Source organism: Nomascus leucogenys, chromosome 10 (assembly GCF_006542625.1).
Source record: "Nomascus leucogenys isolate Asia chromosome 10, Asia_NLE_v1, whole genome shotgun sequence".
Taxonomy (NCBI): domain Eukaryota; kingdom Metazoa; phylum Chordata; class Mammalia; order Primates; family Hylobatidae; genus Nomascus; species Nomascus leucogenys.
This window is the reverse complement of record NC_044390.1, coordinates 36,415,993-36,439,318: the sequence shown is the minus strand read 5'-3', so window position 1 is coordinate 36,439,318 and position 23,326 is coordinate 36,415,993. Positions and strand designations below refer to the sequence as shown.

The 23,326-nt window shown below is 42.3% G+C and overlaps 1 protein-coding gene across 1 annotated transcript in view; it reads right to left on the bottom strand.

Moving 5' to 3' along the window:
• Nucleotides 1–4,608: 4,608 nt before the first annotated feature.
• CPM (carboxypeptidase M) overlaps nucleotides 4,609–23,326 on the bottom strand; it is an 80,277-nt gene continuing 61,559 nt past the window's right edge. The window contains exons 6-9 of the mRNA XM_030820010.1: nucleotides 22,952–23,122; nucleotides 18,436–18,588; nucleotides 10,135–10,283; nucleotides 4,609–7,888 (exon numbers count right to left, since the gene is read on the bottom strand). Coding sequence (XP_030675870.1) covers nucleotides 7,646–7,888; nucleotides 10,135–10,283; nucleotides 18,436–18,588; nucleotides 22,952–23,122 — 716 coding nt within the window. The 3' untranslated portion in view covers nucleotides 4,609–7,645. The remainder of the gene's footprint in view (nucleotides 7,889–10,134; nucleotides 10,284–18,435; nucleotides 18,589–22,951; nucleotides 23,123–23,326) is intronic.

Below are 23,326 nucleotides of genomic sequence, written 5' to 3'. Positions count from 1 at the left end.
CAGAGTCTGGCTATGTTGCCCAGGCTGGCCTTGAACTCCTGGGCTCAAGCAATCCTCGTGTCTTGACCTTGACCTCACAAAATGCTGGGATTACAGGTGCGAGCCACTGCATCTGGTGAATTAAGCCTTTTTTATATACTCAACTCTGAGGTATTCTGTTCATACCAATATGTTCCTTTGTATCTTCTTGCCATAGCACGTTGTAACATCCTTTTGTATCTCCTTTCAAATGTCAAATAAATACATTGTGTATATAGTAGTAAAGGATGTTGATTGGCTTGAAAGCAACTATGAAGTTCTTGTTGATATAGAAGACAAAAAGACAATTTTAAAATAACATCCTGGGCCAGGCTCTGTGACTCATGCCTGTAATCTCAACACTTTGGGAGGCCAAGGAGGGAGGATCACTTGAGGCCAGGAGTTTGAGATCAGCCTGGGCAACATAATGACACCCTGTATCCAAAAAATTGTGGTGGCATGCACCCATAGTCCTAGCTACTTGGGAGACTGAGGTGGGAGGATCACTTGAGCCCAGGAGTCTGATGTTACAATGAGCTATGATTGCGCCACTACACTCTGCTTAGGAGACAGAGGGAGACTTGTCTCTTTAAAAAATAAAGAACACTATGTTCATTAAACATTAATCTTACTGATTGTGATTTTTTGTTTGTTTTTTTGAGACGGAGTCTTGCTCTGTTGCCCAGGGTGGAGTGCAATGGCGTGATCTTGGCTCACTGCAACCTCCACCTCCCAGGTTCAAGTGATTCTCCTGCTTTAGCCTCCCAAGTAGCTGTGATATTTCAGCTAATTTTTTCATTTTTACTGGAGATGGCGTTTCGCCATGTTGGCCAGGCTGGTCTCGAATTCCTGACCTCATGTGGTCTGCCTGCCTCGGCCTCCCAAAGTGCTGGGATTACAGGCATTGAGCCACTGTGCCTGGCCTGATTATGATTTTTTAAAGTCCCCCCCCAAATTATTGTTTGTGCAATAAATGGCAAAAAAACATTCTAAGAAAACAGTAGTCTTAAAAGTTGATACGGTGTCAGAATTGTAACAGTCCTTATTTTAAGAGAGAGGGTCTTGGCTGAAAAACCTTTTTAGAAAAAATTGCTCCCTACAAAAAAGGAGGCCTTTTCTACCTTTTCTCACATTTGTTTCTTTTTATAGGAGGCATTTGAGAAGACCAAACCTCTTCCAAGTTAAGCTTTTTTTTTTTTTGGGACGAAGTGTAGTGGCGTGATCTCGGCTCACTGCAACCTCCGCCCCCCGGGTTCAAGTGATTCTCCTGCCTCAGCCTCTAGAGTAGCTAGGATTACAGGGGTCCACCACCACACCTGGCTAATTTTTGTATTTTTAGTAGAGACGGGGTTTCACCATGTTGGCCAGGCTGGTCTCGAACTCCTGACCTCAGGTGACCCACCTGCTTCGGCCTCCCAAAGTGCTGGGATTAAAGGTGTGAGCCACTGCGCCCGGCCGTTTTTTTTTTTGTTGTTTGTTTGTTTTGAGACAGTCTCTCACTCCAGGTTGGAGTGCAGTGACACTATCTCGGCTCACTGCAAACTCTGCCTCCCAAGGTCAAATGAGTCTCCTGCCTCAGCCTCCCAGTAGCTGGAATTACAGGCGCATACCACCATGCATAGCTAATTTTTTGTATTTTTAGTAGAGACGGGGTTTCACCATGCTAGCCTTGAACTCCTGACCTCGTGATCCGCCTGCCTCGGCCTCCCAAAGTGCTGGGATTACAGACATGAGCCACCATGCCTGCCAAATTTTTGTATTTTCAGTAGAGATGGGGTTTTGCCATGTTAGCCAGGCTGGTCTCAAACTCCTGACCTCAGGTGATCCACTCGCCTCGGCCTCCCAAAGTGCTGGGATTACAGGTGTGAGTCACTACACTCAGTAGATTTTTAACAGCGCTGAGAGACCACTCCAAGAAAGCAGAGAAATAATAGTTCTATTCTCAGTTGTCAAACAGCAAACAAAAAACCCTTGGCTGGAGGGTGGTGGCTCACCCCTGTAATCCCAGCACTTTGGGAGGCTGAGGTGGGTGGATCACTTGAGGCCAGGAGTTCAAGACCAACCTGGGCAACATGGCGCAACCCTGTCTTAACTAAAAATACAAACATTAGCCAGGCATCATGGCGCGTGCCTGTTAATTCCAGCTGCTCGAGAGGCTGAGGCATGAGAATTACTTGAACCTGGGAGGTGGAGGTTGCAGTGAGCCGAGATCCCACCACTGCACTCCAGCCTGGGTGACAGAGTGAGACTTTGTACTTATTTTCAGGTAATGTAATGGGAAAAAAGAATTTATTATTTATATGAATATTAGTTCTTTATTGAGAATCAGAAATATTTTAAATTTACTAAATTCAGAGGTAGTCATGGCCTCTCCCCAATAAACTTTACAGTCTTAGACAATTTGTGCATTTTAATAAATTCTTAGTTATAGTATTAAAGAAAGTGGCTGGGCGCGGGGGCTCACGCCTGTAATCCCAGCACTTTGGGAGACCCAGGCAGAGGCAGGCAGATCATGAGGTCAGGAGATCGAGACCATCCTGGCTAACACGGTGAAACCCCGTCTCTACTAAAAATACAAAAAATTAGCCGGGTGTGGTGGCAGGCACCGGTAGTCCCAGGTACTCAGGAGGCTGAGGCAGGAGAATCGCTTCAACCTGGGAGGCAGAGGTTGCAGGGAGCCGAGATCACGGCACTGCACTCCAGCCTGGCCGTTAGGGCGAGACTCCGTCTCAAAAAAAAAAAAAAAAGAAAAAAGTTACCAGGAAAACTGGTAAAGTCAGCTATAAAACATCTATAAAAGGCTATGGAGTAGTTCATATGCAAACGTATGATAAAATGGTGAGCAATACTGTACAGTATCTGCTTATTAGTTGATATAATGTAAAGTCTGTAACAAACCCAAACTTCTACTTTAGCTACAGTACTGTGGGCTTTCAATGCTCTTTAACTAGTCTGGTCATCCTAATTTTCTCCCCCTTCCCCCTTCTAAAGTCATGAGGAAAATATAAAGGATCTATCATAAAATATACATCAACTGTATTGTTACCATATAGAATAACAACCAGACTTCTCAATAAGCAACTTATCTGTTGCAATAAAACAATATACTATGCTTATCTTTCTGGATTCCCCAGGAAGAGATACTTCCAATCTAACATCAGATATTTTTACTTTCTAAACAGAGCTAACTTACACCATTTTTAGAAACAGATCACAAATGCAAATTTTCTTCTGGAACAAAACATAACATTGATTTCTTGGAAAGACTTTTGGAAATGTTGAGAAAAAGCTTTTAACATTTCTGATACATCCAACAGTTCAAGTCTGAATGTAATTAAATTAAGCATCCAAATCAACACTGTCATTTATCTGCAGGGACTTAATGTTTTTCTAAAATGCTCTTTGCCATTTAGATTGTCATGTCAATATTTACCAACATTTGAGTAGGTATACTCTTTAAGAAGGTATATTATACTGCCTTCAAAATAGTTATTACCTGAGTGTTAACTATCTTTCCTCCACCTGAACAAGCACCAAAAATGTAGCATCTCTTACCACTGTTTCTAACAGTCACAGAATCACCGTTCAGCGGCGGCGGGGGGCGGGGGGGGGATGTCTCCATTTTACAGATAAACTGAATGTGTGGTGGATTTGAATCCAGGGCTTCTGAGTGTGTGGTGGATTTGAATCCAGGGCTTCTGCCTTTTTTTCTTTTTTGAGACGGAGGTTCGCTCTGTCACCCAGGCTGGAGTGCAGTGCAGTGATGTGATCTTGGCTCACTGCAACCTCCGCCTTCTGGGTTCAGGCGATTTCTCCTGCCTCAGCCTCCCAAGTAGCTGAGATTACAGGTGCCTGCCACCACACCCGGCTAATTTTTGTAGTTTTTTTTAGTAGAGATGGGGTTTCACCATGTTGGCCAGGCTGGTCTCGAGCTCCTGACCTCAAGTGATCCGCCTGCCTCAGCCTCCCAAAGTGCTGGGATTACAAGCATGAGCCACCGTGCCTGACTGCTGCTTTCTAAATATGATTTCACTCCCACATTTTTCTCCCATCATGAAAGTGTGTATCAGGTTGGTTTCTCTATAAAAGGAATTATAGCTGAACTAGACCTGGAGGAGCATAACCACCAGCCCAAGAGGGAGGGGAAAAGCAGGAAAGGTGTTGGGCAGGGAGGTGGTTTGCGTACCTGGTTTGACCACAGTTAGAATACCATGATTGTGTTTTGTTAGTCTTTAAATGATTTTGAGTCTGATACTAAATTCTGATTTTAAAAACATTATTTCAGCAAGAGATTTACATTAAGGCTCATGAACTAATTCAGATTTTAGTTTGTGTCCCTTCAAAAATTGCTATCTTAGAAAAGTTAGAATTCAATGCCCAGTTGAAAAATTGCTTGGGGCTTGATAGCAAATCAAGTTTCATCTTACATTCTTTTATTTGTAATATACCAAAGTCATTTTTGCAATATTATATTATGTACTTTCAAGTATATAATTACTGCTTTAAATAAAAATGATCAAGATATTCAGATTATTATGAGATTTTTTTTGGTTATCTATTGCTGCTGCACAAATTACCAGATTTTATAAGTGGTTTAAAGAAGCCTCCAAATTTTGTTTATATCAACATGTATGATTTTGTGCATGTAGAATAAGCTTGGCATAGAAATGGCCTAAATGCTCCTGTAGCTCTTCATTCCTTTGTGGTTCTCACTCTCCATGCCAGTATGTTTCATTTCTAGATCCCATAGAACTTTCAATTGAAAGTAAGAACCAAGGCAACTCACTTTCCATGAGTAATACACCACACTTCTAGAAATCGGCCTATATTACTATCACACTGGGGATTAAGAAAAAAAAGAGAAAGAAGGATGGGAAGGGGAGGGAAGGGGAGGGGAGGGGAGGAAAGAAGAAAAGGAAGGGAAGGGGAGGGAAAGGGAGAGAAGGGGAGGAGAGGGAAAGAAAGGAGGGAGGAAAGTAGGAAGAGGAGAAGGAAGGAAGGAAGGGAGGAAATTGGGAAGAGGAGAAGGAAGGAAGGAAGGAAGGAAGGAAATCGCTCACCAGAGTTGCTATTTTTTTTTCTTTTCTGTTTAGTGCTTTACCCCTTAATTCTTATAGGTAACGGTTTAATACAGGGTAACTCTCATAGTAGAGAACTTGAGAAGCATTAGTACTTCAAATTGAGTCCTAATGGTAAAATTTTTTTCTGATAAAAAAAGGTAGTTTGTAGTGCTGTTAAGAGGTAATATAATACCTTTACTACCAACCTTAGGATCAATTCAAGGTCCAGTAAAAGGAATGTATCTGGAATTCTTGATTATAGACATGAAAACACTCTTCTGTCAGTGTTCATAGTGAGCTGGAGGTTGCCTACACATAAGACCTAGCTTCATAAAATGACTCAAAGCCCTAGGCAGTTTCTGGGAAGACTGGGAGTAGCGGTCTCCTGGCACCCCTTGTTCATTCATTCATTCATTCAGTACCTACTATGTGCTAGGCTTTGAGGATATAACAATGAATTTTTCAAACAAATTAAATAGACCTTGGCCTCAAAGAGCTCACATTCTACTAGAGAAGGCACACATGGAAGCAGAAGATTATAATACAATGTTGTAAATCCAATACTAGAGATAACCAGTTTATTTTGGGGAGCAAACAGAAAGGGTCCCTAACCCCAGACTGCCTGCGAAGAGGTGGAATGGAATTGAATGGGATTATGGTCAGCCAAGGCTTCCTAGTGGAGCTGCTACCTGAACTGAGTTTTAAGAGGGGTAGGAAAGAAAAAATGTAGTGGGTCATAATAGCATTCCAGATACAGGGGACACAAACAGCTCTGCGTTTAGGAACTACAGCCAGTTGTTGACTTTTGTTTCAAGTGGCTCCTCTTCCCCAGTGCTGTGTGGAGGATGGACTGAAGAGGAGAAGGCTGGGAGCAAGGGACCAGTAAAGCTGTTGCAGCAGTGCAGGTGAGCTATGAGGCCTCAACGCTGCAGTGTTGACAACCATGGAGAGCAGAGAGCAGAATTCATCGATATTTATCAGCACCAGTTTTTTTTTTTTTAAGACAGAGTCTCACTTCTTCACCCAGGCTGGAGTACAATGGCACAATCGCGGCTCACTGCAACCTCTGCCTCCCGGGTTCAAGTGAGTCTCCTGCCTCAGCCTTCCCAGTAGCTGGGATTACAGGCACACACCACCAGGCCCGACTAATTTTTTTTTTTTTTTTTTTTTTTTTTTTTTTTTTTTAGTAGAGATGGGGTTTCACCATGTTGGCCAGGCTGGTCTCGAGCTCCTGACCTCAAGTGATCTGCCTGCCTTGGCCTCCCAAAATGCTGGGATTACAGGCATGAGCCACCATGCCCGGCCAACACCAACCTTTAGTTACTTGCTGAATACACGGGATTAAGGAGGAAGAGAAAGTATCAAGGATGACTCCCAGGTTCCTAGCTTGGTGGTCCAAGTAATTGAGAGAGAGAATGCAGCAGGAGCAGCTCTAGGGGGAACAGGATGAGTATCTCCACATGATGGGTTTGAGGTACCTGTGAGTCACATCCAGTTGGATGTGTCCTGGGGGCAGTGGGACATGAGTCTGAAGCTCAGGCAAGAGGCTAGAGTTACATGTTTGGAGTCATCAGCCTAATGGAGGACTGTGGCATCCAGGTGCCAAAAGCTAGGGAAACTTGGCTCTGGAGGGAGAGGGGCTTACTTAATTGACCTGTATGCTTTGAACCTCTATAGAGACACAATCTTACCCCTTCAGACCTGTATTTTCTTGGGCCACTAAGATGTGGTTACATATTCTCTCTCACATCTCCTAGAACGTTTGCAAAACAATTCCCAGTCCTATGATCATTTCTCCCTTCTTCTGAGAATTATATATGGCACTTAATATCTATTCACATATAGCACTCATGGTGAGGTGTTTGTTTTGTTTTGTTTTGTTTTTTGAGACAGAGTCTTACTCTGTTGCCCAAGCTGGAGTACAACGGCGCTGTCTCGGCTCACTGCAACCTCCACCTCTAGGGTTCAAGCGATTATCCTGTCTCAGCCTCCCAAAAGGCTGCAATTACAGTTGCCCACCACCACGCCCTGCTAATATTTAGTAGAGACAGGGTTTCACCATGTTGGTCAGGCTGGTTTTGAACTCCTGACCTCAGGGTGATCCGCCCACCTTGGCCTCCCAAAGTGCTGGGATTACAAGGTGTGAGCCACTGCTCCTGGCCTTATGGTGAAGTCTTGTATGTAGAAGATCAATAAATGTTCATCTTCATTTGCTTATATTCATCTGGTTTTCTGTATACAAAATGATCTTCTTTTTGCAGGCATTTTTTTGCTTTTCAAGTTTTAACTTCTTACGCATTTTAAGACTACTTCAAGATTAATTTCAGTGTAAATGAGCAGTATTTGTTAGGTAAGTGTCTTCCATTCATCGTCAAGACTGAATCATTCTTTTCATTATCACCACATATTGCTTATTGTGGAATTTGGAAACATCCATTTCTCTTCTTCAGGAAGATGATGGAGTTTCTCCAGTCAAGGTCCCACTAGAGTGAGTTAGGGTTGCAGTAACCTGCAATGAGCAATCCCTGATTCCAGGTGGTGATGTGGGTTGAGTTTCACATTTTACTTTATTTGAAGAATATGTGCAAAAGACTCACTAAAAATAAGAACAAACTAGGCTTTGTTGCAGCTGAGTGGTCTGGCAAATTTCTGTATAGAGGAATCATTGGGCATGAAGGATTTGATACTGGGATAGAATCCAATTGCCCTTGGAATGGAAGTAGAATATCCTTTTTAAGAGCACTGAAGTTCTGGGATTTCTCTGGAATAATCACCTTTGTGAGGTGTGGATCATATCCAGGGACTGTAATCTGAGAAAAAACAAGAGACAATTATATGAGTGACTTAAGATGTTTTGTGGTGCCCACACTGAAAACACTGATATCCACCACTAAAATGCAGCCTTTGTGCAATGCATGTAACAATCTGCCAGACCTCTGGGCCAGCAACAGATTTGGTCCTGCAGGCTGAGTTATCCAATGCCTGTTGACAGAGACCAGCGTTGTGAATGCTGTTGCCAAGAATTACAAAATGAAATAAGGACAGATGGGTACTTTATCTGGCAATGTAAGTCAAGAGAAGGAAGCAGCAGATGTTTCTGCCACCATCCTTTTCATGGGGCACAAGGGTAAAGAGTTAACTGTTTCCCTTTGTCCCAAGTGTGTATTTAACATCCTCCTTGGATATCAAGATTATTTACAAGTAGAATTATTTTCTCAACTTACTAATTTCTTTTCAGCTGACCTACAAGCCTATTGCTTCCTTTAAAAGCTTTTCTTTCTTTCTTTTCTTTTTTCTTCTTTTTTTTTTGAGATAGAGTCTTGCTCTGTCACCCAGCCTGGAGTACAGTGGCTCAATCTTGGCTCATTGCAACCTCTGCCTCCCGGGTTCAAGTGATTCTCCTACCTCAGCCTCCCATGTAGCTGGGATCACAGGCGCATACCAGGTAATTTTTTGTATTTTTAGTAGAGACGGGGTTTCACCACGTTGGCCAGGCTGGTCTTGAACTCCTGACCTCAAGTGATCCACCTGCCTCTCAGCCTCCCAAAGTGCTGAGATTACAGTCATGAGCCACCACACCCACCCTCCTTTAAAAGCTTTGATTTTACCTGGTTTTGTTCATATCAGCCTGAATCTTTGGTTAGGGTTTTTTTTGTTTTTTGTTTTTTTTTTAGTGGAGGAAATGATCAGGACAAGACAAATGCTAAACTAACTAACTACAGGCAATGTCTACTGGGAAATGCTTTTATTATATATGGTGGAGAAGGGAAAAAATGGGGAATGACATTTACATAACCACTCATTGGTATGTATTTTACACATTCATTTCAATGTCCAGAGTCTTACCTTCAAATATTGTCCTAGAACTATTATCTAGAGTCAATGTGTACTGTGTTAGTCTAACTAATGGGAAATGAACAATTCATAACTTTATTCTAAAGTTGTGGCTTATTTATGAGGTTGCATACAAGTAATTAGATTCACTACAGGGAAAATCATATTTTTAAATAGAATAGAAACATCACAGTAAATAGGAGAAAAATAAAGGGCCTTTTTAGACAAAGATTCACAGTGAGTTCAGATTTTTCAAGCTCTATCCATTTTCTCGGCAGGAGTAGAAATTCCTAAAAGGATTAGCAATTGATAAGCCTCACATCTAGGCACCTTGGGGAGAACCCATGGAGCATGGAGGCTCTGAATTCTATAGTTTTATAAACTAAAAACCATGTTTTTTCCATGATGTCCTCAGGATGAAATAATAAAATACCAACTCAGTTTTCACTACAGAAGAGACGACTACCTTCTCCCAGGATTAGCTCTATATAGAATGACTGCTATGGTTGGCATGAGACCCACTAAGCAAAATAGAAGAATCCTGAATTTCTCAGAGAAATTCACATCAAAGAGAAAGACGCAAAATCTGGCCAACTATATCAATACTTATTCATTTAGTTCTTTCACATAAATCCACTCAGGCTCAAATTAGTCCATGCCTTCCTGTCTTAGGATAAAATGACTCAGAAATATATATTTTATGGAATTAAAGACTGAAATTTTACTTGCATCGATTGAAAAAAGGGCTGCAAAATATGTTTATCATTTGCTGAATATAGTGTCAAAATTTGTGGATCAGATTTCACTTATAAAATGAATTCTAAGGAACTTTTCCCAATTCATTTTTTATAGTAGAAAGTGTATGCCATGGAATGGGTGTTATATCGTATCCCAGGAAACTATAAACTACCTTTGCTACATTGCTTATTCTTTATTATTAATCAGGTTACATTTTAATCATAAAACATATCACAAGAAATAGGATTTGGCTTCTATTTTTAAAAAATTGCCATCAGGGAAAACATATGAATTTTTCTGTTTTTTTTCGTATAGTTTCCACCTCTTCCACCTCCTGCCAATTCCAAGTCTGACACTATCCTTTCTTTCTGTCTTGATGGATCTACTTTTGAACTTCCTAGACTTACTTTGGATTCCTTCTGGGTTAATAAGTATTATGAGTTCTATAATATTTTAATAACAATAACTAGCATTGCATACTTACATTTATTATATAGGACCCAGGCAAGAGAAGAAGATAATACTCTCCATATTTGTTGGTTCTATAGGGGCAGATATGTTTTCTGTCTTGGACTTCCACAATTACATTGGGTAATGGATTTCCATTCTGATCAAAAACTTGACCCTTTACACCTGCAAGACAAAAATAAAATTAAATATTAATACCATATTTTATGGCATATAAAAATTATTATAAATAAGAACAATATATGCAATATTTATTAGCTTACTCAATGTTGTGAGTTAATATTAAGTGTTAGAGAGGGAAAAGAAAACTTATTTTTGATGTAACTTAAAATAGTCAAAATTACTAATCTTGGCTGGGTGCGGTGGCTCACTCCTGTAATCCCAGCACTTTGGGAGGCCAAGGTGGGTGGATCACGAAGTCAGGAGATCGAGACCATCCTGGCTAACACAGTGAAACCCCGTCTCTACTAAAAATACAAAAAAAAATTAGCCAGGCGTGGTGGTGGGCGCCTGTAGTCCCAGCTACTTGGGAGGCTGAGGCAGGAGAATGGCGTGAACCCGGCAGGTGGAGCTTGCAGTGAGCTGAGATCACGCCACTGCACTCCAGCATGGGTGACAAAGTGAAACTCTGTCTCAAAAAGAAAAAAAAAAATTACTAATCTGATTTATAGCTTAAATTTGTTTGTTGTTGAATAGCCCATTTATATTAGTACATATTATCACAGTGAGAGAACACAGATGACAACCTAAGATCCATTCCTGTCACTTCCAAGTTATTTACTCAATCACCAAACTGTACTACAAGCATTGGTGGATTCCATAAAATCCTAAATAAAAATGGTGTCAATGTATTAGTTACAACAAAATTATTTACATGTGCAAGGGACTCAATAGTTTTGTCTTGTAATCCAACTACATGGGAAGCAAAATTATAATCACAAGGCTTCTTGGAAGCATGGAATCGATTGACCAGTAACAACAGCCAATATTTATTGAGCACTTAGTATATTTCAGGCTCTGTACTAACTGCTAAATGTGCATTTTCGCATTAAATTCTCATATCAGCTGTGTCATCAATTATTATCATGATTTTACAGATGAAAAAAACTAAGGCTCTGGCTTATTAAAATAACTTCCTCAAACTCACACAGCCAACGAAGTGGACCAGCCTAGCCATCAACCCATGATAGTCTCGAGAGCCCCTCTCAAAATTTCAGGAGTACAATTTTTAAAAGGCCATTTATATTTTAAGACCTTTCTTATTTTAGATCCTACATGTCACATCTGGTTTGTTTACTCCAGCGTCAAATCATATTACCTTAAGGTGAAGCTGCCTAAGTCCCCAATAACATAAATGAGAATGAAGAGCTACAATAACAAGATGATCTTGAACTCTCCCCAAACAGTTCAAATAATAATTATTTATTAGGGCAGAAAAATATGAGGCACACGTAACAGTTTCCCCCCAGAAACGGTTAAAGTGAAAAATAAAAATTTTGGCATTTAGCAAAACAATGTTTATCTTGAACTTCAACAAACTTCTGTCTGACCTAGGTTGCCTTTTATTATACTTTCTGTCCTATTTAATTCCTGACTCTTCATTTTTTGTCTCCTGAGGAGGAAAATGCCATATTTCCTTCTCCCTTTCTCTATACAACTATGTAAACTTCTATTTTCACGTCGTGTGTTCCTCTTTGGCCTCTCTTTTTTAAACACAGTTCCATTTATATTTATTCCTACTGCTTGATACATATCCTTTTGATGTTTAGGTAGTACCCAATCATAAATTGGTAATAATTTGGTAACCTGATTATGCATTTATTCCTTGGGTTTCAGTGGCATTATTTTGCTTTATTTAATTAATTTACATTTTGTAGAGATGGGGTTTCACCATGTTGCCCAGGCTTGTCTTGAACTCCTGGGCTCAAGCAATCCACCTGCCTAAGCTTCCCAAAGTGCTGGGATTACAGGTGTGAGGCACCACACTCAGCCTCAGTGGCATTATTTTGAAGAGCTATTTACACTGTGCTCCCCTTAGGAGGTCCTTTGATATGTGATAAATATAGCGTATACCCATCATCATAGCTTGGTGTGACAGAAAGAACCTAGTCAGGTTTTGATTTGAATTCTAGTTCTCAAGTCACTAAACATTCCCAAGCCTCAATTTTATCACCTATGAAATGGGGATAATATACCACCACCCAGGATGGTTGTGAAGATTAAATGTAAGTAACACAGAAAAGGAAGATCAACAAACATTAATTCTTTCTTTCCTTTCTTCTTCTTTTTTTTTTTTTTTAGATAGAGTCTTGCTCTGTCACCCAGGCTGGAGTGCAGTGGTGTGATCAGGGCTTACTGCAGCCTTGACTTCCCATGCTCAAGCAGTCCTCCCACCTCAGCCTCCCAAGTAGGTGGGACCACAAGCATATACCACCACACCTGGCTAATTTTTGTATTTTTTTGTAGAGGTGGGGTTTCGCCATGTTGCACAGGCTAGTCTTGAACTCCTGAGCTCACATGATCTACCTTGGCCTCCCAAAGTGCTGGAGTGCTGGGATTATAGGTGTGAGCCACCAGGCCTGGCTTTTTTTCCTTTCCTCTTATTTGGATTAAGAAAAACTATGCGGTGTGGCGGGGGGAGAATATATTAGATGAATTTCTGGAGTCTTAATTCAACTTTATTCCACAAAGCAGGAATATGTGAGGGAAGAAGCTATGCATATTATTTCCTTCTCCAGGGCTCTGAGCTAGTTTACAGTCTTCCTGCCACTTAGAAAATCCATGCGTTTCAGCAAGGTAACTTGTGCTGGATGGTGTTGTGTCTATTGGCATCTTTTGTATTTTTCGTTGACTTCCCCCAAACCAACCAAATCGAAGAAAATCAAGTGCATAAAAAATGAAGCAGAGCTATCATTGAAACTGACATTACACAATTTTTTGGTTTTTTTTTGAGATGGAGTTTTGCTGTTGTTGCCCAGGCTGCAATGGTGCGATCTCAGCTCACCGCAACCTCCGCCTCCTGGGTTTAAGCAATCTCCTGCCTCAGCCTCCTAAGTGGCTGGGATTACAGGCATGCGCCACCACGCCCATCTTATTTCGTATTTTTAGTAGAGACAGGGTTTCTCCATGTTGGTCAGGCTGGTCTTGAACTCCTGACCTCAAATGACCCGCCCGCCTCAGCCTCCCAAAGTGCTGGGATTACAGGCGTGAGCCATCGCGCCCGGCTAACATTACACCATTCTTTAACATTGGAGATAATGTTGAAATAGAATTCAGGGTACTAGTAATGAGTAGTTGGCAGAAGACACCAAAAAAAAAAAAAAAAAGTCATGGTACCCTTTAAAAAAAGGCAGCAAATTTCTTCTTGGCTAGAAGCAGTTACACTTTAATAGAACAGATTTGACTTTTTTGACAGTCACATGACGGTGATTTTGGACGGCCTCAGGGACTTGAACAACACCTATGTATCAGTGTGTGCTGCAGCTGAATCAAGGCTCCAGTCAACCTGCGGTCTGCCTACCCTCAAAGATAGAAAAAGGAAGAAAAATTTGCATTTGGAGAAATGTCTGAAAGTCTTCATATTCCAGTTTGACCCTCATTCATCATCCCCTAATAACCCAAAGATTCACTTTCTTTTTTTTTGAATTGAAGTCTCCCTCTGTTGCCCAGGCTGGAGCACAGTGGCACCAGTTCGGCTCACTGCAACTTTCATCTCCCGGGTTCAAGCAATTCTCCTGCCTCAGCACCCCAAGTAGCTTGGATTACAGGTGCCCACCACCACACCTGGCTAACTTTTGTATTTTTAGTAGAGATGGGTTTCACCACGTTGGCCAGGATGGTCTCGAACTCCTGATCTCAAGTGATCCGCCCACCTTGGCCTCCCAAAGTGCTGGGATTACAGGCCCAAAGACTCACTTTCATATGACTCTTACCTAAACCTAAAGATGGTTCTTCCAGCTATGGAAGCCTGGGGTATGTGAATATCACTGTTACTGGGCAAATACAGACCATGCTTATGTGTGGAATTTATATTCAAAGGAAAACCCTTCCCACCAGCCAAATAAAAGCGTGCTTTAGCTTGTATATGTCTTTACAATATTTTGTCTACATACCACCAAACCTTTCACTTAAGAGGGAAGTAATTGTTTTACCAGAAAATGTGATTTATTTCTATATGCTGAAGTTGAAACATTGAAAAAAAGACTGGTAGACCCTAAGAGACGCAGAGAGAGCCAACACTATATTTAAAAAAAAAAAAAGGAAAATTTGAAAAACGCTCAGATACAATACAAATGAGAAGACATAAAATCTGAGACATAAATTCTGTGGCCAGATGGGGAGATACATGGGAGAAATGTAAAGCTCTTTTTCCCTTGGAAATGGATTAGAGCTTCATGAATGAAAAGTCTTGGCTGGGCAAGAACTAGAATTCTGCATCTGTTGGCCACGATTGGAGTCGGAGCTGGGACAGTACTTAGGAGACTGCTTGTTTGTGCCCATGTCCCCACTGCATGGTCACAGTTGCCTCCTATTTTGGATGTGATGACAGATCCACATCTGTGGCCCACAGGCTTCTGGAACTCAGCACATACCAGATTCTTTTATGCCCAGGTTGCTTAGGTTTCTGGATGCTGTGAGCCATTCCCTTGCTCTCTGGGTTCAGATCTGCTTTGAGGAGTCCAGGGGAAAGACAGGGCCGCAGCAGGCAGGTAACACCGTGTCTGGCTCATCTTTGCTTCTCCTCAGAGACAGGGACAAGCAAGACATTTTAAGCCTCTAGAATTCAGACTTGCCCTCCTTTGCTACCTTGGTTTTAATGTCTGACGACACCCTCATCTCAACTAGAACCTAGTAAATCATCCTCTAAGCAGGACAACACGGCACCAAGGGGCCCGAGTTTCAGTTGAGGTCTGCAGTGACTTCTAATTGAAAGAATAACACCACTGAAGCCTTAGAACAGGCTGGTGGGAGGCAAGGCTGATGCTACGACTCTCAACTTTCTGTTGACTACACTGAGATTCAGACAAGTGCTTGCTCAAGATTGCAAACATCTCCAGATGACAAAACAGCTTGGGCTCTACCTAAGCCTCTACCCTCTTGGCAAGGCCCTTCCACTAAAGCAGAAGGCCTTTCCTTCCCAGACAAGGTGGCTCAAAGACTTCCAGATGGGTCAAAACCTCAGAAACTCAGAAGCATCCTAGCAATTGGTAAAATAGAACCAGTAAATGCAATGCAGTTTGACAAATATCAATAATGTCTTCAAACCAGAGCAATACCAATAAAGGGGTGTTTGCTGCCATTCTTCACAAACAAAATATTCATTAGTTTCTTATTGGGCACTAGTAGGGAGAGAACCTTTCTATTAAGTAGTAATAACCACACTGTATTGGTATTTTGAAATATGGTTTCATTATTAAACCATGTTATGCATCTGTCTTAAACCACAAGGGGGCAGGGTTGATGTGCCAATATATGTATTTTTTGAGTGAGTTACTTGCATCTGATTATAGAGACAGGCAGACAAACATTCTTTGTAAAACCTAGTGCAAATGGGCTGGGCATGGTGGCTCATGCCTGTAATCCCAGCACTTTGGGAGGCCAAGGCCGGCGGATCACCTGAGGTCAGGAGTTCAAGACCAGCCTGGCCAATATGGCGAAACCCTGTCTCTTCAAAAATACAAAATTAGCCGGGCATGATGGTGGGTGCCTGTAATTCCAGCAAATTGGGAGGCTGAGTGGGAGAATCACATGAACCCGGGAGGCGGAGGTTACAGTGAGCCGAGATCATCACACCATTGCACTCCAGCCTAGATGACAGAGCAAGACTCCGTCTCCAAACAAACAAACAAAACCTAGTGCAAATGGACTGGTAAGCCTTCCAAATTATTAAAAATAATAACAATAGGTATGCTGCAATTTGTATTGCCCTTTCCCTGGCAATATTACATCAACATGATACTTCAAAGCCCACCTTAATTCAGTGCTTGGTAAATAATCTTTACAGCCAGATTGAGGTTCTGAAAATAGTAGTGCAGTTACATAGAGCATATTTGATGTTCACTTGCATGCCCATACCCATGTTGATACTGGTGAAGAATGAATTTCAGAAAAGAATAGGCAAAGCCAGTCACGGTGGCTCGCACCTGGGATCCCAGCACTTTGGGAGGCTGAGGCAGAAGGATCGCTTGAGTCCAGGAGTTTGGGACTCACCTGGACAACATAGCAAGATTCTGTCTCTATACAAAATTTTTTAAAAAATTAGCTGGACGTGGTGGTGTGCACCTGTAGTCCTACTTACTTGGGAGGCTGAGGCAGAAGGATCACTTGAGCCCAGGAGTTCAAGGTTACAGTGGGCAATGACTGCACCACTGTACTCCAGCCTGGGTGACAGTGAGACCCTGTCTCTAAAATAATGATAATGATAATAATAGTAATAGATTAACAAACTACAGGATCAACAGAGGTAGAAATACAATAGAAATGTTAGATTAATACGTGACATGCCTCATGAGGAAAATCTAGTGGAGAAAGAATTACCAGAATACTAAGCAAGAGAGAACCCAAGACAATGTCTGATGACATAATGAAGAAGGTAAAAGTCCCAATAATAAATTTATAATCTTTATTAAGATGCTGGTGAGAAAGAACGATATTTCATAACATCCCCTATCATAGGGAGTCAACCTAGTCCATGAACGACTCAGCCAGTTAGACATAGCCCTGTGAGTTTACCAGTAATCTTTGTGTACTTCTCTTCAGGTCAGGGGATGGAGGCTGGGGATACAGGTATGAAAGAGGGCAGGGGCATCCCTTTCAGGGATGTGTGGCCAAGGAAGGGTCCTAATCATCCTTGCACTCAGCCCTCTGGCCCTGTGCTACCTTCCCTCATCCTTCTCCATCTTCTTTGTAGCAGGAGGAAAGCTTTGCTGTGAATCATGCAGAAAATTCCAGGAATTATGCAATTACGCAGTAGGTCCATGCAGCAAACTTTTTCAGCACACACACACACACACACACACACTCTCTCTCTCTCTCTCTCTCTCTTTCTCTCTCTCTTTCTCTCTCTCTCTCTCGCTCTCTATGTGGTATCATAGCTATTATGCCAATTCCTGATATGTTTCTCTCCCCAAGCCATTCCGAATGGAGAAAGATAACTTCACCTCTGTAAATATAGAAGAGGCTTCCACACCTTGCCCAAAGAGACACCACCTGGTTAATAAACTTGAACTGTACAAGATTCCATCATCATCTCAAGCAGTGTGTTTCTCTAGTGCAATGGCTTTCTAAGTATAGCCGCTGGACCAGCAGTATCAGCATCACGTGGTAAGGTGGTTCAAACAGAAACTCCGGGTTGGGGCCTGGCAATCTGTTTTAGCAAGCGCTCCTGGTGAGTCCGCTGCACATTTGAAAGCTACCACTCTCTGCCACATTTAGTCTGTCTATCTGTGATAAGGGCCAGCCAGCCTTCAGCAAACAGGCTGGCAAGATTCCTAGCACCAGGACATCTGGCAGAGTTCAGAGGTGAGAGGGGTTGAAGGTAATGGTGCTAGCTCACCATCCCAATTCTGGAAAAAATGCAAAGTGGTATGTCCAGTGTTCTCAGGGTCCTTGGTACTGCACGGTGAGTGACAAGCAAACATAGTATTTTTCTAAATGGGAGATAATGTAACAGAGTAGCAGCTTGTTTTCCTGATATTTGGCCAGATTTCTAGATCATTCAACATATAAAATTAGGGGGACTCTGGATGTTTGTTTGTTTGTTTGTTTGTTTTTGAGATGGAGTCTTACTCTGTCACCTAGGCTGGAGTACAGTGGCACCATCTCGGCTCCTCGGCAGAGGGAGCAACCTCCACTTCCCGAGTTCAAGTGATTCTCCTGCCTCAGCCTCCCAAGTAGCTGGGACTACAGGCGTGAGCCACCATGCCTGGCTAATTATTGTATTTTCAGTAGAGATGAGGTTTTGCCTTGTTGGCCAGGCTGGTCTCGAACTCCTGACCTCAGATGATACACCTGCCTCGGCCTCCCAAAGTGCTGGGATTACAGGCGTGAGCCACCATGGCTGGCTGGTACTCTGGATTTTTATACCCTCATATGAAAGGAACATGCATCATGCTTCCTTTTCTATGAATGAGTGGGCACTGCATTTCTCACACACTGCAGATACTCATGCAGAGAGAATTCTTAACCATCAGATCTGGCACTGAAATGAGGCTATAACTACAAAGCATAAATAAAGGCTTGCATTTACTCAACCCAGAGGTCTTGCTAGATGCTCTATTTTGCATTAATAGGGAATTAATAAGAAGATTTTACAAACCTAGGTGCACCTGCTTTATATATTCAATTAACGAGGCTTTGTTATTATTCCAAAAGGATGGAAGCTTCTCCTCACGAGGATATTTACAGCATGACAGCTCCAACGTAATTTCAAAACACTGGGCCCAGATGTAGTTGTAATCTTGCATTCCACCTAAACACAAGCATATTTAATTTTTGTTAGGGTCTAAAACTGGAGTGGAGCCAAGTATCACGTGCCTTGGGGACAAGTGAATCAGACAGCTACATGTAAACAGGAAAAGATGAATTTGACATATTAGCTTGTAAAATCAGGGCTTGACATTCTATTACCCAGGCATGACTAGACAATCCTAAATATTCCCATATGGGTAACTGGATCAGAGCTGACTGAAGTTCAACTGCGCATCCAAATTAAGTGAGGGGTGAAGGAAGGGTCCTTTTTTGTTTTTATTTTTTGAAATCTTACATTACAAAAATGATTCTTTGAATTTCATTTCTTTCTTAAATTACATTTTAAATGGATATAAGCTAGAATAAGATTCCTTTAAAAATATTTCTACAAATCATTTATAAATACACTTACTAAGTAAAGCTAAGCACACTAATTTGGGGGAATCATGGCCACCATTCACTATTGCCAGGTACCATATGAAGTGCTTTGTATCAGCTCATTTAATCCTCACAGCAATTGCCCCTGCTTTACAGATGAGGAAACGTGATCACAGATATTAAAGAAAAGTGTCCAGGGGTTTCGGCCAGTAAATGACAGACACTGGAGTGCAGGCCACCTTCCGCCAGCAGCTGTGGGCTTCCCCAATATGCCAGAGTGCTCCTGGGGATCAAAGAAAGAATGCTGCACTGCCTCTCAGAGGTGAAAGGCCCGGCCCCCCGTGGAGCCCAGGCTGCCACTGCTCATGCTGACTTTCCAGTTCTCTCCTCTGGTCCCCTACTTTCAAAGGGTTATAATCATTTCATACTTTCTTTTTCTTTTTTTCCTTTTTATTTTTTTGAGACAGAGTTTCACTCTTGTTGCCCAGGCTGGAGTGCAATGGTGTGATCTCAGCCCACTGCAACCTCCATCTCCCAGGTTCAAGTGATTCTCCTGCCTCAGCCTCCCAAGTAGCTGGGATTACAGGCATGTGCCAACACGCCCAGCTAATTTTGTATTTTTAGTAGAGACAGGGTTTCTTCACGTTGGTCAGGTTGTTCTCGAACTCCCGACCTCAAGTGATCCACCCGCCTCAGCCTCCCAAAGTGCTGGGATTACAGGTGTGAGCCACCGTGCCTGGCTTTTTTTTTTTTTTTTTTTTTTTAATAGAGATATGGTCTCACTCCATCACTCAGGCTGGAATGCAGTGGTGCAATCACAGCTCACTGTAGCTTCAAACTTCTGGGCTGAAGTGATCCTCCTGCCTCAGCCTCCCAAGTAGCTGAGACTACAGATGTGTGCCACCACACCTGGCTATTTTTGCTTGTTTGTTTTGAGACAGGGTCTTGCTCTGTCGCCCAGGCTGGAGTGCAGTGGCACAAACACAGATCACTGCAACCTCGATCTCCTGAGCTCAAGTGATCCTCCTGCCTCAGCCTCCCAAGTAGTTGGGACTACAGATGTGCACCATCACACCCGGCTAATTTTTTATTTTTTGGTAGAGATGAGGTTTTGCCATGTTGCGGAGACTAGTAATTTTTTAAAAATTTTTTGTGGAGATGGAGTCTTCCTATGTTGCCCAGGCTGGTCTCAAGCCCCAGGCTTTAAGTGATCCTTGTGGCTTGGCCTCCCAAAGTGCTGGGATTATAGGCATGAGCCACTGTGCCTGGCTTTCATTTTACATTTTCTAAGATGCAACAATTTTTTTTTTTTTTGAGACGGAGTCTTGCTTTGTCGCCCAGGCTGGAGTGCAGTGGCGCAATCTCGGCTCACTGCAAGCTCAACCTCCCATGTTCACGCCATTCTCCTGCTTCAGCCTCCCGAGTAGCTGGGACTACAGGCGCCCGCCACCACACCTGGCTAATTTTTTGTATTTTTAGTAGAGACGGGGTTTCACCGTGTTAGCCAATTTTTTTTTTTTTTTTTTTTTTTGAGATGGAGTCTTGCTCTGTCACACAGGCTGGAGCACAGTGGCACGATCTCAGCTCACTGTAACCTCTGCCTCCTGGGTTCAAGCAATTCTCATGCCTCAGCCTCCCAAGTAGCTGGGACTACAGGCGTGCACCACCATGCCCGGCTAATGTTTTTTATTTTGGTAGAGACAGGGTTTCACCATGTTGCCCAGATTGGTCTTGAACTCCTGAGCTCGGGCAATGTGCCCACCTTGGCCTCCCAAAGTGCTGGGATTACAGGTGTGAGCTGCTGCACCTGGCCTAAGATGCAACATATTTTATATTTTAATATCTCTGAATTGGGATGTGTCTTAAACATTTTATGGCTAAAACGTCATGTCTTTAGTTTAACTGAAAATATTTTCTTTTCTTTCTTGGTGGTACACTGGGTTTTATGATCAACAGTATCTTGGATTTGATGAAATATAGTAACTTTTAAGGAAGTCGTTTCTGACATTTTAATTTGTTACACTTGATATCTGCCCAATAAAATACGTATTCTCAGTTTCATCAGGATATTTTGGAAGTACTGAAGTAGAAAAAAATTTTAGGCCAGGTACTGTGGCTCATGCCTGTAATCCAAACACTCTGGGAGGCCAAGGTGGGAGGCTTGCTTGAGGCTACGAGTTCAAAACCAGCCTGGACAACATGACAAGACCCCATATCTAAAAATGAAATAAAAATAAAAAAGCCTTTTTCTTTAAAAAAAAATTTAATGGCAAGAAAGCGGTCAAAATATGATATAAAAATATTATTTAAATATTAAGCAATATCTATGTAGGCTAATATGTAGGCCCAGATTCCAGCCAGGAAGAATTTCTCTGGCCTATTTCCTTTACTTACCTTGCAGGTTTTGTATTTCTCTCTGACCTCATTTTCACCAAGAAATAGTAGAAGGAAAAAGAAGAGAGGAAAAAAAACAAGACAAAGCCTGTGGCTGGATATGTCTCAGGTGGAAAAAATTTAAATAGCAAAACAGGCGTGCATTACAGATCCCTAGCAAATAACCAGGACTGAGAATGCCAAGCGTAGAGGGTGCAGTTCTGGATAAGGCGGGTCAGGCCTGGCCAACAAAACATCCAGGCCAGGCCAGGCATATTCTTCTGGGCTCCTCAAGGCAGCTGACTTCACCTGTTTTTTGTCTGAGAAGGATACACAGCTCACACACAGGCACGCTTGGGAACAATTCCCAGCAGCAACCGTTTCTAATTTCCTACACATCTGGATTTGCCTTCGAAAGTTAGACAGTGAACATGAAGCTGCCACTGGACAGGATGGGCCCTTTCTTAGCTACAAATCGTGGAGAGCAGGGACGATGCAGAAGTCCTAAGGTAGGAGAGGGGCTGTATCTTGGACACGAGAGAGAGGTTTGGAATGCTGCCTGGACCTGCTGCCTATCAGTTGTGGTCTATGCTTATTTATATTACCTGGAAAACTGACAGAGAGCCACCCAGGCATAAAAATACCAGCTTGTGCAAGATTACCTGAAAGCCTGTGCATCCAAAGTGACAATTAGGGAAGGCACCTTTGGAAGTGGCCTGTATGCAGAAATGCATGCTGCAGCTTGCTATTGGCGGGGTCAGGCTAACGAGTCTAAAAGGGAATGTTTTCCCCTGAGGCATGGAAATCCAGTTCCAGTCCACCGTCTCTCCTCCTGTCCCTCCACCCTAGTCCCTCCTACCCCGCGTTTCTGTTTATATTATTCCCTCTAATAAGAATATCTCTCCTTCCATGTTGCCTACATGGCAATCTCATCCTGTCCCTTACCCGGCTGTCTTATTCCAAGAGTGGAGAACTGGGGGCCCTCCTCCCACTGTATCCTGTCTGAAGAGCTCTTTTGTTGAGCTCACAAAATGGCTTTAAAATCATGATACTTCGTGTACAAATTCAGCTTCTTTTTACAAACTGCAGGATCTGGCAGTATTGGCTCCCCAAGGCTGCATGGCAATAATTAGCTAGATCTAGTGGCAGCTGTCCCTGTTAGATGGGATGTAAGCATCATATTTCTCCAAGCTCTTCACTACTCCCTATTGTATTTTGGCTCTGTGCACCCTTGGGGTACACTGTACCTTCTCTAAATCTGTTTTTATTCTAATTACACTGCTATCACAATTACTTATCTGCGTGTCTGTCTCCCCTATTCAACTCCAGGGTGAGGTGTGTGTCTTGTTCATCTTTCAGTTCCTGGCTCACAGTAGGCAGACACAGAATAAGTACCCGAATGAATGAAGAAGGCCCTTGGTAATGAGGAATATGTCTGAGCATCTCTCAATCAGTCAGTCATCTCCACTGCTCTTATGACATTAGCTGATAAGGACAGAGGGAAGGGCCTATTGTGCCTAAAGTTCTTTTAACAACTGCTGGATCAAAATAAACCAGCTGGCACTTCTGGGTGAAGGCAGTAAGGCGAATGGAAGAAATGAAGAGAAACTCACCTTGGAGTGGATACCAAGAGTATCCATTTGTAACACCATTAGGAAAGTTCATTTTGTTTTTACACTCATCTCCTTTCTTCATGTTGGGATTTCTTGAAGCATAGGTATGTGCAAGATATTGAAAAACATCGTCATCAGGCGTTAAGCTTCGGGAGTATAATGCCCCAGTTGCTGCATTTAAAAGATGAACCAAGACCTTTAAACCGACTTTAGAGTAAGAGGAAACACAAACGCCATATTAGCAAAGACATGATCATAGCACACACACATGCTCCAATTTCCCTAGAGAGAAATCCTTCATCCACCTCCTCTATTCTTCTTTCTACTTTATAATAAATATATGCAAGGTGATAGCCCCCAAATAAGTCAGATACA